The sequence below is a fragment of the Mustela nigripes genome, chromosome 14 (assembly GCF_022355385.1).
Source record: "Mustela nigripes isolate SB6536 chromosome 14, MUSNIG.SB6536, whole genome shotgun sequence".
Taxonomy (NCBI): domain Eukaryota; kingdom Metazoa; phylum Chordata; class Mammalia; order Carnivora; family Mustelidae; genus Mustela; species Mustela nigripes.
The window spans coordinates 22,834,699-22,852,299 of NC_081570.1; the positions used below are offsets into that span (position 1 = coordinate 22,834,699).

Sequence of the window (17,601 nt, forward strand, 5' to 3'; positions counted from 1 at the left end):
TGAGGGAGAAGCTGGAGAAGTCCACTGGATGTGCTGACAGGAATCCATCTGGCATTGAGTCTTGGAGGAGGGACAGCTTCCCGGGAGAGAAGGGTGGGAGCTGGGCCTGCCATCTGGGCCAAAGAGACACAGGTCAATAGCAGAAACATGGTACAAGAGACGGGGGGCCCTTTCTGCGGGTCAGGAGACACAGTTCTTCGTCCCAGCACAGCGACTGACTTGAGGGGTTACTCTGGGCCAGCCCTCTACCTCTCTCAGCCTCTGTCTCCCCATGTGCAAAACAAGGCTGAACCACCAGATCCCAGAAGAGCCTTGCTAGGACTAGAAATCACTCTTTGTTCTCAGTTTCCCCTTCAGGACAATGAACAAGCTGGACAAGAGTGCTTCCAAGGGCCCTTTCAGCTGAAAGCCTCGTTGGCCTTCCGATCTCTCCCCAGCCTAGGATGGCCTCAGCCCATTACCCCACCTAGACAGAAGACAGGCACCAGAGGAAAGACCTGTGGGGGAAGCCAAAAGCCCCCAGACCAGCATCAGGGCCTCTCCCACAGTGGCCACCCAGGTTCAGGCACCGAACAAGACGTGACAGGCCCTAAACTCACCCTCTCCGGGCCCTACACATCACCGTTTGCGATGCATCACCGTTCATGATGCAGGGCAGTGCCTCTACACAGAGAGCGTTCTAGACCACCTCCGTTCCAATCCTAGTAAATACGCCACTCTGTGAGCCCAGAGAAGTTCCTTAACCTCTCTGTGCCTCAGTTTCCTCTTTTGTGAAATCACCATAATAGTATCTCTTTCATAAGGCTGTTGTAAGGCTTCAGTGAGCTTTTATCTGTAAAACGCCTGGCAGAGAACCCTGCACCAGGCAGGCATTCAGAAGGCATAATTCAATATTAATACTACCACATCTGTGCTCTTGTTGGCACCCCTGCCAGCCCCTCGGGGCCATGGGGCTGCACCCACTTCAAGACCAACACCCCCTACAGCAGGAGGGAATCTAAATGCCCTGGTTTGGACTCAAAGCCCACCCAGAAATCTTCAAAGCCGATGCCCCACGGGCTTCAACTGTTCAGTCCCAGATCCATCCCCTCCCCCGACCTTCCCGCACAGGACCAGGTACCCAGCAGGTGCCCAGTGAATGTATTAAATGCAGGAACAATACACTCTTGTGAAAAACAGCACCCCCCTCGGGCAATGGCTCCTCGACCCCACATATGGCTCTCCTCCCTGAGCTGGGAACTGCTGCTTTTAACCACACCCGAATCTGCCATGACCCTTCCTACCTCTAAGCCTTCATCCACCCTGGTCCCCTATTGTGCTGGTACACCTTTCAAGGCCTGGTACAAAGGACACCTCCCCCGTGGAGCCCTCCCTGATACTCCAGAGTCAAAACCAACTCCTCCTTCCTCTGACTCACTACCCTCAGCCCCTCACAGGTGCTGGCTCCCTCCCCTAACTGGGAGCTTCCTAAGGTCAGAGGCCAGGTTAAGCTCCCTAAGGCCTCTGAGTGCTCAGCACAGGCCAGACACAGAGGGGATATCAGTAAATAGCAGATAAAGTAACTGGCAGGTCAGCAGCACTGTAGGGACAAGGACCCGGTTACTGGACTCCCTGCCCCGTGCTCCTCCCCTATCCAGGAGACCAGACTCACAGCCCAGCCCCCAGGCAGCCTGGATTTGACAGATCCCATCTCAGAGGCTGGTGTTCAGGGTGATGGGTGAGGAAAGAGGCGCGTCCTACCCTGGCCCAAGAGGAACCACAGACAGGCCACGTGAAGGAAACAAGCTTCCGCTCCTCCCCCCCCCCCTGCCCCCCCCCCCCAGCACAGCTCTCCCTTCCCAAAGGGATCACCCCAGGCCAAGCCCTGGACTCATGTCTCTCTGATAGTTCCTCAAATGTGAAGACTGGAAGGGTTCCTGGGTCACCCAGTCCAACCGCCCCACTGCGCAGATGAGGAAATTAGAGGCTCAGAGGAGGAGAAAGCTGCCCGTGGTTACTCGACAGGTCAGTAGCCAACTCACCTCTGAAACGTAAGGATCTTAAAGAAAACATACCTCATGTCAGAAAAGTCAAAATAACTCTCCAGGAGCAGCTTCCTTTTATCTAGCTGCCAACCAGGTAACTGGCTGCGCCTCCCCCAACACCAGCTTCCCCCCAGCCTAGTGAGCGAGGCCTTACTGGCCCTCTGAGCCGCGGAGAAGACCGCAGCCTGCCCAAGTCCATGGCAGACTGGGACTGGAACCCGGCTGGGGTGGGGGAGGCGGGGGCTCCTCCCTCCCTGCTTCTCTTCAGGACCTGCCCCTGACGCCTCGCACACAGGCCCAGGCCCAACACACACCCACCACCAACACACATCTCACCGGACAAGGCAAGGCGACAAGACGCAGGACACACACACGAGATACGCCTGCACACCCACCGCCCCCAGCGCAGGGCCCAGCACACAGCAGGTGCTCAAAAATGGCTGCAAAATGAACAAATTCATCAGGCAGAAGACGCCCCCATGTGAGAATGTGGGGTCCCGCCCCCAACATTACCGCCAGTAACATTATCTCCTGCCAGCGGCCTCAGCTTGGGCTCACTGCTTAGCCTCTAGGGCCTCTGGGTCCCCATCTGCAAAGTGGGGTAACAACGCCCCCCTCTCAGGGTCACAGTAAGGACTGAGATGCCACACGGTGAGCACAGGAACCACACACCCTGTAGGTACTGGTCATTGCCACTGTCCTACGGTTGTCACCATCTGTGCCTGTCTTCCCAACGCAGGGAACATCTTTTTTATTTTTAAGATCTTATTTATGTACATGAGAGAGATGAAGAGAAGGAAAGAGAGAGAGAAAGAGAGCACAGAGGCAAAGGGAGAAGCAGACTCCCCACTGAGCAGAGAGCCCAACCTGGGGCTGGATCCCAGGACCTGGAAATCACGACCTGAGCCGAAGGCAGATGCTCAATCCACTGAGCCACCCAGGCGCTCACCCAACACAGGACACATCTGGAGGGCCAGAGCCAGAATTCAGAAGCAGACACCCGACCTCCACCTCCACGGTCCCAGGCCCTAAGGAGGGGGCAGCCCCAACTTGGTAGGCTGGTGAAGGGCAGCTGGGAACATGGGCGCCTGTCCCCGGCCATGGGCCCTGCCGGGGGATAGCAGCACGTGGCTTCTGCCAAGCACCCTGACAAACAAGACTATCCTTCCCTGCTCCCAGGAGAACGGCCCTGTCTCCTCAGCCCCCGAATCCCGCATCCGAATTCCCCCAAACCCCAGCCCAAGGACGGGCACCACAAGCCACCTGCAGGCCCACTGGCGATCAGTTTGCCGCAATCAGATTTCCCAGATCCCACTGGTGACTGATCCTAAATTATTCCTATTAAAGTCTTGGCTGGGAAGCAGGGCTGGGGGGGGGGGGGGGCGGGGGATGGGGGTGCTGGTGGATGGTGCAAGGGGTAGACTCTAGGGGAGCTTGGGCTGACGCTGATCCCAGAGTGAAGCAAGCCCACTGCCCATCCCCGAAGCAGAAGAAAGGCCCTAACTAGAGTGATCCCCCACCCCACCCCTCCCCATCCCCATCCTGTCTGCGGAAACCCTGGCCCCAAGGGCAGCAGTGGGACAAAAAGGACTCCAGAGAGGGCGAAGGGGTATCTGAACACGGGTCTCCACCGGGACCTGGCTGGGCGAGCCCTGCTGAGTGGCTTTACAGCTCAGAGCCTTCTGCATGGGCTGAGTGGAATGCCACAGCCTTTGCGAGCAGCCAAGGGCTTGGCGAGCTCATCCAAGACTGAATAACCAGCCCCAACCCTTGGCCAAGGCTCCAGGCCGCCTCTGGGCTTCAGGACCCCCACCTGTGAGATGGCAGGGTCTCCCTTCCAGGCCAGCTCCCACCTCCACGGTTCTGCTTGGGTCAGCCCTGATCATTCCAACTTGATTCCCAATCCCAGCCCCAAAAAGCAATTCTGCAGTGAGATGGAGCGAGGGACAGGAAAAGAGCAAAACCAAAGCGGGGAAGTGGAAGAAATCGGTATTTGCACGAGTGCCCACTCCTTATCAGGCTCGCTATTGTTTCCGGGGGTTCACGCTCAAGCAACTCTCAAGACAGAGGTTCTCTGAGCCCATTTGGAACAAGGGAACGAGGCTCAGAGAGGCTAAGAGAACTTGCCAAGATCACACAGCTAGAAAGTCACAGAACCAGGATTTCAACTCTGGTCCAGTTGGCTCTGGGGCCCCTGCTCCTTCTATGACCTCACGATACACCCTCAGGTGTGGAGACCCCAAAACAGATGGCACCAAAGCCCAGCTGGGGGTCCCAGGGTGGAAAGAAGGCAGCCATTGGCCGGCTGGGTCACAGAAGCAGTAGAACCCTCTCCACCTGGCACAGAAGGCCAAGCACGGGCCTTCCTCGTCCCCCTGCCATCAGCAGCCAGGTAGGGAAAAGGCCAGACGGTTGGTCAGGGGCCACCCCCCACCCCCATCCTGCAGCTGGGCCCTCGGCCACTGCTGCCCAGACTCCCCCTGTAATCACAGCTTCCTGTTTGGCGTTGAGACTCGCCTGGTCAGTGGGGGGAGGGAAGCAGCCACCCCTCTGGCCAGGGCCTGCTCTGGAAGGAGGGGGCAGCCGGAAGTAAGGGCCCCCCAGTCTCCCGGAATCTTGGGAGTCTGGGAGCCAAGGCAGGGCCCCCCTCCTCCCTACAAGGAGGTCAGTCAACAAATATTTACCAGGCGCTGGCCTGATGTTCCCACGATGTGGCGGACTGTTAGTGGGGGTAGCAAGACAAGCGTGGTGGTCCAAGACCAGCCCTGACCCCGCCCCCTGTGGAGCTGGAGTGGTGCAGGAGCAAGAGGCAGGGCCCTCAGGACAGTTCCTGGCACCCTGCCCTCCCTCCCAGCTCCCCCCACACCGCCGCTCCCAGACACAAAATCACAGGCTTCCAAGCAGCTGAGCTGGAGCCCAGGGCCGCCGAGCCTCTGTCCCACCCCGATGTGGTGGCCGGCGCCCCCGCAGTCAGACCGCAGGCCCACCCTGCGCAGCCCCCAGGCGCCTCCCAGCCCACGGGCGCACGCCGGGGCCCAGCAGACTCCTGCCAGTCTGGCTGGCCCTCAACCCACCTCCAAAGGAGAGAACACGAAGCCCCAGCCCAGGGTCCACGCCCCAGTCCTGGTTTCCTTCCCTCACCCGCTCACTCCTTCACTCAAACCCTCCAATTCTGGGCCAGGTGCGCAGCTGGCCTTGGGGTTCAGCAAAGACAACAGCCACAAAGCCTGCCCGTGGGGGTTCACGGTCTATAAGGGAACCATTCAGGCTGCAGGAGACCCATCAAGTCACTAAGGCCGCAGGGAACCCTGGGGACAAGGGGGACACGGGGCAGCAGGGATGAAGATTTGGGCTGGGCCCGTGACAGCAGTCCGAGGGGGGGGGGGGTTAAACACAGGCCCGGTCACCCGTGCAGAGGGTGAGCCCCAACACCAGGGGCATCCCGTGCATTCCCCTGCCCGGGGAATGGCGGGATTTTAGACCCCTCTCCTGTGCCAGGACCAGACCTGAGTCCTGCCCCCGCATCCTGCACCGGCCTCAACGCTCTCCCTTAGCCCAAACTCAGGACCCTCAGAGTCACCCAGTGTACAGATGACAAAACCTTGTGAGGTGGGAGAAGAGCAAGGGCCCCGGGGCCAAGTCCTCATTGAGCCCTGCCCCCACCTGCTACTTGTGGCTACTGTCACCCACCCCAAAGGCCAGGGTGAGAGCAGAGGTGAAAAGACAGAGGACACACCCAGCAGAGCCTGGCGAAGAGGGAGCCCCGTAAAACAGTGGATAAAGTGAGCCTCATGGGGGCGCCTGGGTGGCTCAGTGATTTAAAGCCTCTGCCTTTGGCTCAGGTCAGGATCTCAGGGTCCTGGGATGGAGCCCCGCATCAGGCTCTCTGCTCAGCAGGGAGCCTGCTTCCTCCTCTCTCTCTGCCTGCCTCTCTGCCTGCTTGTGATCTCTCTCCGTCATATAAATAAATAAAATCTTTAAAAAAAAAAAAGAAAAGTGAGCCTCATGGGGGGTGGGGTAAGGAGGCCCCAGGGAGGAGCATCTTGTCCAAGGCCACAGAGCAAGAAGGGGTAAATGCAGGACGAAGCCCAGTTCTCTCAGCCTGGCAGGCCCTGGCTTCACCCAGCTCGGCTACTTTCCAGCCCGCTTGACCGTGGGCAAGTCACTGAACCTCTCTGTGCCTTCATTTCCATAAAACGGAGGTTCTCATCATTCCCACCTCCCAAGATTATCATGAGGATTAAATGAGCCAATACAGAATGAGAGCTTAGCGGGCGGGGCTCTCCGTGAACATTAGTTTGCTGTTCATGTCATTACGCCCTCCCCAGATCATGCCCACAGCCCTTGGGGGAGGAGGGGGCGACAAAGACAGATGGAAACTTCACCCCTCCAGTCCCAGCTGCCTCAGTCTGCTCCAAGCCTCCGCAATCCTACTGGGGCCCCTTCTAGAATGACCCAAAGCAGCAGTGAGGCCTGGGTGGGGAAGGGGGTTCCCAGCTCCAGGGGGAGAGTTTGGAGGGACGCGTGTGGCAGGGCCAGGCTTCTGAGGAGCTCTGTCTCCACCTCGCTCTCCACGGGTGCCCTAGCATTTTCCAGAGCCCAAGCCCAGAACTGCCCTACCCCAGTGCTGCCTGGGGCCCCCAGGGACCCCATGTCCCAGTCCATGAGGTGGGAGGAGCCATCTGTTTTCAAAAGGCCACACGGCTTATTTCTTTCTTTCTTTCTTTTTTTAAAGATTTTATTTATCTATTGACAGAGAGAACACAAGTGGGAGAGAGGGGCAGATGGAGAAACAGAACCCCACTGAGTAGGGAGCCCGACTTGGGCTCAATCCCAGGACCCCAATATCATATCTGGACCCGAAGGCATACCCATAATTGACTGAGCCACCCAGCTGCCCCTAAAATGCTTTTACCTTCAGCAGAGCTCAACCCCACACCAACCCCCAACACAAGGGAAGAAGAAACAAACTGAATTCCCAGATGGCGGCACCATGTCGCTCGCCGTCCCAACTCCGCCATGAGAATTTTGTAACCCCGAGTAGCAGTCCTGAAGAATTCGTCCCCAACCGACAAGTATGAGAGCCTCGGGTCAGGGCAGGCCACAGCTTGCTCTGGGCCAGATGGTGACCACTTTGATGACATATCGCAAAACCTCCTACTCCAGGAAGCCCTCTCTGACCTCTCCAGGCCCCCTCCTGGAAAAGTCCTGTCTCCTGAAAGCTTGCTACATGCCAGGCTCTGTTCATTCTACCCAAGGAGCTCATGTCCTCATCACAACATCGCTGTGAGTGAGGTTGGCACTGTTTCAGTCCCCATTTCACAGATGGGGAAGCTAAAACAGAGAAATCCCTTACTCAAAGTCACACACCAGGTGTCTATCCCTGAAGGCCCTGCCACCTTGGGGGCTAAGAGACAGCAGGCCCCTGTGACGTCCCTGTGTCAGGGCCTGGCCTCCAACAGCCCCAGGGTCCCCAACTTTTAATTTTTACAGTGAGGACAATCCCACTCTGACAACTCAGCATCCAGAGTCAACCAGTGTAGCTGGAGGACCAGCAGGGAGCTCTAGGGCAGGCGGAACAGTTGGGTTGGGAAGGGAGCAGGAACAGGGGGTGGGGCTTCAATTAATTTCCCCTTCCCCACCATCACTGCGTCCCCCCGCCCCCCCCCCCCCGCCTCCACCCTCACAGTGCCTGCCTGGGCAATGGCAGCCTTAGAACAAGAAACCAGCATTGGCTGAGTGTGGACTCAGCCAACCACGGGGCTGCATGAACCTCTTTCCTTGTTACTCTCTCGGTCTTGCAGAGATGGAAGCAAGGCACAGAGAGGTTAACTAACTTTCACAAGGTCACGGCCCCAGAGCAGTGAATTCCCATCACTGGAGATATTCAAACACGACTAGATGAAGCCTAAAATCCAAGCTTCTACATGAACATGTCTCCAAGCTAGAACTTCTAGAATCCCCACACTCCAAGCCTGTCTGGGTGGTGACAGATGTGGCTCTGAAGGCAGCTATCCCTCAAGAGTCCTGGTCACCTGGTCTCTCAGGAGAGGACTCCGCAAAGCAAATGCCAGGACACACACACACACACACACGCTCCCTTTAAAGCTGGTGAGCAGAGCAGGGGTCATCTTGTTCCTCTCCTGCCCAGAGCCAGTCACGCCCCATCGATGATGTCCTTAGAGGACCCCACCATGGAGACCAGGAGCCATCCTGGGTGGGGCCCTTCTGGTCTAATCTCGGTCCCTCCTGCTACAGGCATCTCCTTCTTCCTTCAGGGTGGCACGCCCGGCAGCTGGGCCCCACCCTTTACCCTTCTGGCTCCTGGGCCAGGGGAGGTGACACTCCTCCTGGACAGCCCAACCCTGGGGAAGAGGTAAGGTGAGGAGAGGGGCTCCCCTTCCCACCTCATCTGGAGTCCCTCCCAGTCAAGCCCACCACCTTGGCCTCCAGGCCCAGACCCAATGAGGGGGTGTTGCTTTATCTGCTCCTCAGCTGTGGGTCTGAACCACACCCACTCTGCTTGGCCATCGGGTTCAGGGACACCCTGTCTCACTGAGGCTCTCCAGAACAGTCTTCCACCAGCCAGGCACTCCCTTCCTTCGTCCACCACCCTGTGGGGCACGAACTATATTAGCCTTGTTGTAGGAGTGAGAAACAGTGGTTCAGCAAAGGATGGGCCTGACCCAGGGTCACACAGCTCAAGATCCCTGCCGGGTCTCCAAATATCAAGCCTTTTGTCCTATGTCCCCTTTTCATTCATCTACACATCAAACATTTACTTCTGTGAATGAGCCCACGTATCATCTCATCTCACTTCCGAGGATGGTGTTACCAGCCCCATCTTACAGAAGAGAAAGTAGAGGCCCAGAGAGATGTGACAGTGTGCACGAGGTCACAGCATGGGGGGGGGGTGTGCCAGGATTTGAACCCAAGGCTGGGTTATTTCCAAGATTTTGATTTCAAAACTGCTCTTTCAAAAGCGTGGCTCAGAAAGTGACCCAGGCGCTAGGATGGGCTGGGTCCCAGTCCCACCCAGGGACCTCTTCTCAACCCCTTTGGGGGAGGACTGGGGATGAGGCTACCAGCCCACCAGGCACTGTACTCGACCTGGCATTCAATGCTCCCTCCACCCTTCATTCAGCCCCCAGGTGGGAAGGCTGTTGAGGAGCTTGTCTGTCCAAAAAGCAAATTCTCGGTCCATGCCTGTCCTCCCATTTTACAGGCCAGCCCACCAAGGCCCACGGAAACATGCAGGGACAGAGTCGGCTCCCGGGGGGCTGCCTCAGAGACCAGGGTCCTTTCCAGCCTGAGGAATGAGGGACAGGTGCAGCTCCTAGAACGAGCCACAGAGACTGGGCCCAGAAACCCCCACCTCATCCCCAGCCTGGGCTCCAGACTTGGCGTCTGTGGGGGAACTCACTTGGGACCTAGGTCCCTCAAGGTGGGGAGCTGGTCCTTCTCTAAAGCTCCTCCCCTCCCCCTAATGGAACAGGGACTCAGCTCAACCCCACAGCTGCGTGGTCATTCAAAGGGAGACTGAAGGGGTCACCACATACACACATACTCCCCTTGCCCTGCACACACTCTGCCCCCCTCGACTGTACGAGCCCCCTGCACAGGGTCACCCATGCAGCCACGAGCACTTGCACACATGCACACACGCACACACACATTCCCATGGGTCCAAGCACACACCCACCGCGGAGATCTCTCCCACACACACACACTCCCCCCCCCCCCCACAACGGGCACCCACAGCCCCAGCCCATAACTGCCCACCCTTCCGCTGGCACACACAATAGGTCACTCCCACAGGGTCCACATCCAGGTAAGGCAAGACGGCAGGCAGCCATGTGCTGGGCTGTTGCTCATCCCTCATCCTTCACCCCTACACAGCCGACAGGTCCCAACACCCGGCGCGGAGGGGATCAGACACACGGGGTCACCCTCACTCACCCCCTCAGGTCACCTTCACGCAAATCACCCTCCACCCCTCCCCCTCTCCGGGCCCCCACTGTCCTTCCCAAAGCGACCCTCGGAGGAACCAAACGCACACCTCCCCGCCCCGGCAGGAAACCCACCCCAATTCTCTAAAAGTGGCCACGCTCTGGGCACACCCGCGAAGCCAAAGCCACGTTCGCTCCAGACCCACGACACACCCAACCCGGGCCCCGCGCCCGGCGACCCCCCGCCCGCCGTCAAGCCTGTCCCGCGCCTCTCGACCCCGGGCCGAGGACCCCGCTGGAAAGGGGCGCGGTACTCCGCGCCCCGCGCTCCGGTTCCCGCCCGGCCGCCCGCCGAGGGAGGGGTCCCCAGAGCCCGGAGAAGCGAGCCCCGGAGGCGGCCGGCGGCGGGGGCGGCCTCCCCCACGGGGTCAGCCCTGGGGACTGGGGGACGAGGGGCTGGGGAGCGCCCGCAGGCGGAGGGGCGCGGGGGCTGGGGGGCGCGCGGAGGTCGGGGGAGGGGGGTGCGGGGGCGGGCTGGGTGAAGGGGGTCGGGGGGAGGGGGACCCGCGGGAACCGGCGCGCGTCACTCACCCCCGCGGCGCGCCCGGCCAGCAGCAGCAGCAGCAGCGGCGGCAGGAGCAGCCCGCGGGCCCCGGGCCCGGCCGCGGCCCCGTTCCCGGCGCCTGCCCCGTGGGCGGCCCCGGCGCGGTGCGGTGGTCCCGGCTTCATGGCGGCGGCGGCGGCGGCGGTCGCCTTTGTTCCCGAGGCGCGGCGCGCGGGGCGGCTGCTCGGCGGCGGCGCGGCCCGGAGGTTGGACCGACGCGCTCCCGGCTCGGGGCTCCCGGCTCGGCGGCCCGGCTCCGCCTCGCAGCTCCGCGCCCACAGCAGCCGCGCCCGCAGGAAGCGTGCGCCGCCGCCGCCGCCGCCGCCGCCACAGCCGCCGCCGCCGCCGCCGCCGCCGGGCCGCCCCCAGCGCGGGCGGAGCGGGAGGAGGGGCGGGGGGCGGGGCGGGCCGGAGCGCGTCCCCCGCCCCCCCGCCCCCCCCCCTACCGGCCCCCCTAGTCTCCCCCCGCCCGGGCCCTGCGCCCCTCTCTCCGTCCCAACCCCTCCCCTCCCTGCCACCCCGCGCCCCGGCCTTCGCCTACCCCCTAGTCTCCTCCCGCCCGCGCTCTGCGCCACCCTCCCGGCCCCAGCCCCTTCCCCCCCGGCCCCGCTCCCCGACCTCCGCCACCCCGCGCCCTGGCCTTCGCCGGCCTCCGCCACAGTGGCTGCTGTGCGCCTGGGACTGCCTCGCTGAGCCTCGACCACAAGGATGGGGATCCCGTAGAACGCTGCGCTCCTCCGAGGGCTGGCAGGAGCGCAGGAAGGAAAGGATCCCGCGTGGGAATGCCGGAGGACGGGCCTGGCTCACTGAGGGCCTGAGTAGATGGGTGGCATTTGTGTGATCACTAGCAGCTTACCCGTAAGGGTACCGTTCCTGTGGCTTTTCCGGGTCCCAGGCCAGTGGACACAGTGGGCCAGATGTCACCCAGGTCCAGGGGCTTTGGTACCTTCAGGACACCTCTGACCAAGCCTGGACCTCTCCAGGCCTCCGTGTCCCCTGCACACCTGAGGGTTGTTACTGAGGCTGCCCCGTTACCGGATCAGCAGGGGGAAAGTGGGGCAGCCCTGCCTCCACTGCACCCCCACCCGCTGTGGGGGGCCAGCTCGCTGACACCTCCAGTGGGGTGGTGTGAGAAGGGGTGTGCAGGTGTCTTGCCTGATCTAACTCTACTGCCCCCCCAAACATTCTGTGCACTTTACTTTTTATTCAAGTCCCCATCCCGAAGCACAGGACCTCCAGGAGCGGGGCAATGGGGGGGGCAGGTCTGCGCCACCTGGCTCATCCCTGGGACCCTGGCACATAGTGGGAGCTCAGAATCAATCTGTTATGTCAGTGAATGTGTTTCCCATTCACCTGAGCTCACCTGGCCCCAGATGTTGGGTGGGGGATGGGGGGCAAAGTGAATATTTATTAAGCCCCAACCCCAGGCAGGCATGGCCCCCCGCTCGTTACCTGAGTTGTCTCATTTCATTGTCAACAGCCCCCATGAAGAAGGTGCTGTCAGTGCCTAGATGGGAAATTGAGACCCAGGGAAGGGAGGTCTTTTGCTAATGATGGCAGGCTGGAAGTCTGCTCCTATGTCTGGCACCCTGTTCCGGGCCTGTTATCAGGAAATAGGAACCAAATCGAGCTGAAACTGGGACAGTTCCCCCAAGGAAAAGGGGAACCGAAACCAGGACAAATGGAACCAACAGGGAAAGGGCTGGGTTTGGGCCCAGGGAAAAAGATCCTGGGGTGCCAACCATGATTTGGGGTGTCGGGGGGACTGTCACTTGTCCTTCAGGGCCCTGATGAAGAGGTCCCAAGGACAAATGTCAGCTCGGCACAAGGCTGAACTGAACCTAGTTCCTAAAGGGTGCAGAGGACCCGGCTAGCTGCCCCATGGCACAGATCCTGGAGTGGAAGGGAGGGAAACTTTCCAACTCTGAGATGCAAAAATCCCTAGGAATTCTTGTCCCAGTCTCTAGGAATCATATTGCCCAAGTCTTGGAATTCTGGCCTACGGGAGCCTTGGGGAGACGGGTCCAAGAGGGCCGATGGGGCCCGGGAGAGGAGGAGGGGTTCCAGCTGAGACAGTACAGGTTGGAAGTGAAGCACGCCAGCTCTGGGTCAGGCAGATCCCCGTTCTGCCAGTTACTAACATATGTGACACTGGAGGCTTCACCTTCCCAAGCCCCAGCTTCCCAGCTGGAAGATGGAGATAGTGACCACGCAGGGTCCATGCACTCACACATTCATTCTCCTGATATAAGATGAGTGCCTCTGTGTGTCAGGCGCGGTGCCAGGCGCCAGGTCGTGACAACACGACCCCTCCCCTGCCCTTGTACTCTGGATTCCGTAAAGGAGGGTGCAGTGGGGTCTATAAAATAAGGCACCTGTTAGAGCGGCAAGCATCTTCCAGAAGGGCTGCCACCAGCCAGGGACCGGACTGGTTTTGAGGGCTTCCAAAGGGCAGAGTTAGGGTCAGCAAGGCTAGGGCGAGGGTATGAGAAGCTGGTTTGGTGTAAGGGGGTGTGGGGGGCTCCGAACACCTGGAGCTGGCCACAGATAGCTACTAGGAGCGGTAGTGGAGACTCTGTCTTGGGAGGTATGCAAGGCTCTGAGAAGGAGCTGTCAGGAAGGCCATCAGGACACCACGCACAAGGTGGGCAGTGAGTGTGGCTCATCTTCAGAGATTCCTGCGGGTTCTGAGACTTCTAGAAGCAGCAGCCCCTCCTCCCTGACCTCCTAAGGAAGGGGGGAGATGGAGGATCTCTCAGCTGGGCAGGCGGGGAGCGCCACCTGCCGCTCCTCAAAGACACTGGTCACCAGCAGGAGTGAGCACAGGTCTGGACCCCTGAGCGTCTCATCCCGCTCCTTCACCCCCCACCGTGCCCCCGCCCGTGCTCTTCTTGGGGTTCACAGATGCACACCTTCATGGGCCCTCCCACACCCAGGGTTCCATCCAGTCATCTCCCCCCTGCCTACCTGTGTGTTCCAGCTCCGCCCCAGCCCCTCGGGGTCTCCCTTCCCCCGCCATGGTGACCCACCCAGGCATCAGGTCCCCCCCTGTCCCCAGGACCCTCTGGGGAGCCTCGCTGACTGCCTTGGGCAGGGCCATTCAAGCTCCATCTTTGCACTCCCCACCTGACTTTACTGGCTCCCCCAAAAGCAGGAACACCTTGGAATTCCCAGTGGATCACAATCGCAGAGCTCCAGCGGAGCTCAGCGTGCCCCCGGCGCTGCTGAGAAGTGTGCAGAGAGAAGCTAGGAGACAAGCCCAAAGTCACACAGCTGGTAAATGAGAGCTGAGATCCTGACCTGAGCTCTCAGCCTGGACCCTGGGCTCCAAAAAGATAGCAAAGGGTACAGGGGAGCCTTAGCCAACAGCTTTGAGCTCTGTGCCCGAGTAACCCTGTTGCCAGTTCCAGCTCCAGGCCTGGCATACAGTTGGTGCTCAGTAATTGTTGGCTGACGCTGCCTGCCCCACAGACATTTGGCTCCACAGGCTGGCTTTTTGTCACCCAGCACTGCCCTTTAAGATGAGAACCAGGATCCACGGAGGGCTGACTGCTCGCCAGGCACTGTTCTGAGCACCTGCCGGCAACGGTCTCACGACTTGTCCCCATGGTCCTGTGAAGTGCAGACAGCAAACACACTTGCCTCTGGGGGTGGCTACCACAAGGACCAAAGAGCCAATGCTTGGGAGCCCCTCCAACAAAGCCTGGCCCCCGGGGAGCATAACACATATATTTGCGGTTCCAGTTGGCTGCATTTTACACTCAGGGAGACGGGCTCTGAGAAGCTGGTGACAGGCCAGCTGAGGGACTAGACTGGTCTTGCAGGTGAGGCCAGGGGAGGCCCAGACACCCTGAACTCCTGTCTGGCCAGGTCTGCCCCAGGCACCAGGCCACCTGGTGAGGGGGGGGGGCAGGGACAAAGATGAGGGTAGCTCCCAGCTGTGTGGGTCCAAAGCTTACACAATTTCAGGGGACCACGAATACAAAATTAAGAACAAGGCTTTAGAAGGGGGCCATGCAGGCAAAGGGCCCTGAAGCTTCAGTTTCCTTAAGTTTACAACAACTTTGCCCCTACGTTTTTGTGAGTGAGCAGGGCACTAAGCAAGGAAGTGTTAACAACACTCTGAGGGGTTGATTGCCACAGAAGCAATCTAGGAAGGCTTCACAGGGGTGGTGGTGGCAGCATCTCCCCTGATCCATGGCAGACAGGTCACACTGAGGCTGAGCCCGGCCCAGGAGATGGCCTCTGAGGCCTTGAGCTCCAGCTCCAGCTGTGTGTGGATGAGGCCAGGAACATTCCAGGGGCTTGTTCACCTAGAAATAAGAGCAGAGCATGGGGGGGGCGGCGGGGAGGGCTCGTGTTGCTCTCCCTGCTGCACCCCCTTCATCTGCCCATGTTATGAGTGAGAAAACTGAGTGAGGCCCATAAAGAGGAAGTGACTGGCCTGGGGTCACAGAGTCAGTCTAAGGCAGAATCCCAGGCTGCTTCCTTCCCTGCCCTGGAGGCTTTCTCTCACCCACTCTTTCCTCCTATTTGCAAAAACTCATGACAAAAAACCTACAGCACAACCGAGGCCCTCATTCAAGCCCTTCCTTCCTTGGGGCGGCCCAGTCCTACCAGGCCCAGGTCACAGGGCTAGGAAATGGATGGGGGGGGCGGGGGGCTGGGACAGGCCCAGAGGTGGTCTTTCCCAGCAAGGGGAAGGGGGGAGACGAGGGGGGCTGCAGGGATGTGGAGGAAGGGGAGGGAGAGAGCAGAAGGGGTGGGAAGGGAGGAGGGCACTGCCATTCCAAAAGCCAACCCACTTGCCCACCTCCCCACCCCCCCCCCCACCCCCCGTTCCTGGGAATAAATTGCACATTTGGAGTCATTTTCCTGGAAGAAAAAAAAAAAAAGCCTCTCTAAAAATATTTTTCCTTTCTCACCTCATCCTGGGGCTGGAGCTGCCCAGCTGGGTAACAGCCAAGGAAAGGGGGTGCAGCCAAGGAAAGAGGGTGCAGGAGAGTGACCTGGAGCAGGAGGGGGGCATGAGAAAGAGGACTGAGTGCGTCAAGGAGACCCTCTCCCCCCCACCACACCCCGCCGAGCCCTGGGATCTGAGCAAACACTGCGCTTATTGAGGTAGTCGGGCTGTCTGGTGGTTCTTGGTGTTTTGAGGTCGGTAGAGGCCCCTTCCATACCTCAGCCTTCAGTTCTGGAGCCCCTGCTCCGGGCCAGGTGGGCACAGACTGGGAACTGAGGGAGCTGGCCTCCCAGGGCGTGCGTGGGCAACACACGAGCAACCGAGCAACCGCAATCACGTGGAACAGGTCCCTGCTCAGTCCCTCACTGCCTGTTGGGGTGGGGGGTGTGGCTGGCCCTGGGCCTCAGGCTCTTCACCCATACAAGGATCAGGTCCTGGCAGGGGGCGAGGGGTGACTTCATTCCCAGCACCTGCAAGGGGCCCTGGGACAGGCCTGGCAGAGGGCAGGAGCAGGGGTCAAATCCCAGGTCTGCCTCCTGCCCGGGTGACATCGGGGACCACGTTCCTGCCATGGAAGTTAGAGTGAGTGACTGCCCTGCTCCAGGATTTGAGGGAGGCAAGCAGGGACTGGGGACCCTCCGCTGGGACTGAGGCCGAGCCACCTCTGGAACAACACAGCTGTGGCCTCCTGAGAATCCCTGGCCCAGCACCCCCCCCCAGAGACCCCCACCCACCTGGCCTCTGTAAAGCTCCGTGGAAGTTTCCTGGAGTCCTGGGGAGGGAGCAGGGGCGGGAGCTGGCTCACAAGGGCCAGCACAGACTGTGGCAGCCTGTGGCTCCTGGGAGAAATGAGAAACAGGCGGGTGCTCTGCTTTGCCAGGGACCCTCCTGAGCTACACCAGCCGTGGGGGTGGGGAGTTGGGGGGGACACTGCTACCTACTGCCCTGTGACAAATTATCACAAACACAGGTGATGCACGAACACACTGATCAGCTCGCCTGGTCTCTCCCGTCTCTCCGTGTATCGAGCTTCCGGAGCAGCTGCCCTGGGCTCTCTCACGAGCCTGCAGTCCTGGAAGGCTGCATGGGCAGGAGGCTCTGCCTGCAAGGTGGCAGGTGTGAGTCCCTGGCCCCTCCCCACAGGGACCTCACCATAGAGTGTCCCAGACAGGGAGCAAGCAATCCGGGAGAGAACATGCTGGCTGTGTGACCTGGTCTGCGAGTCACACCCCACTTCTCCACAATGTCCCGTCGTGTCCCTGTGGCCCTATTCATCTGGGATGACCCCAGGAGTAGGGCCCCATCACATGTGGGCTGTGGAGCAGGAATAACTCAGTGCTTCTGGCTTCGTGCTTGAAAACGTCCCAGTTGGAAAACTAAATTGAACAGTGACTCTGGTGAAGATTCCAAGGGCCCCAACATGGCAGGGAAAATTGGGCCCGATGATAATTGACAACAACTCCTATTTATGGCTTACTATGGGCCTAGCCCTGTGCCAAGTGTCTAAAGGGAGGACCAAGACCCACAGAGGTCGCACAGGACCTGTGGAGCTGGGGTCATAAAAAGGCTTAGAAGGGGAAAAACAAAAACAAAAACAAAAACGGCTTAAAGGTTTTAGTTGTTGAAGTTTGGAGCAGAAACCAGGGAGGTGGCCCCATAAAGTGGCGCCAGGGCCTCTGGTCATATTAACAGAGACATGGGCCTGCCCCCGTCAGCCCCGCCCACCTGACCTCATGCCATCCCCGTGAAGGAGGCAGTACTGGGTGACCAGGCCAGTGACAGTTGGCTCAGAGAGGTCAGTGATGTGGCAGAGAGGAGACCCAGTGAGTCAAAGGCAACACTGGGGCCTTTGAGCCGAATTCACTCGACCATACATGGAGTCACACCTAACCAGAGTGAGGGACTAGCCCTGAACCCAGGAGAAGCTGGGCACAGAGGGGGAAGAGGGGAAGCTTGATTTTAGGGCAGATGCCAGTCTGGGTGAGACTCCATTCCTGAGCCCCTCAAGTCAGGGGACATCCCCCCCCCCCCCCCCCCCCCCCCCCCCCCCCCCCCCCCCCC

At 60.0% G+C, this 17,601-nt stretch overlaps 1 protein-coding gene across 2 annotated transcripts in view; it reads right to left on the minus strand.

Moving 5' to 3' along the window:
- The window catches only part of SDC3 (syndecan 3), a 35,230-nt gene extending 24,014 nt beyond the window's left edge, over positions 1 to 11,216 (minus strand). Inside the window, exon 1 of one of the 2 annotated variants that reach the window (XM_059376939.1) lies at positions 11,196 to 11,216. Coding sequence is in view for 1 of the 2 variants with exons in the window: in XM_059376938.1 (XP_059232921.1) it covers positions 10,565 to 10,702 (138 nt within the window). In the remaining variant the exon portion in view is untranslated. Of the gene's footprint in view, positions 1 to 10,564; positions 10,893 to 11,195 lie in introns of those variants that run through there. The other variant, XM_059376938.1, reaches the window with a different exon arrangement.
- Between the last annotated feature and the right edge of the window lie 6,385 nt (positions 11,217 to 17,601).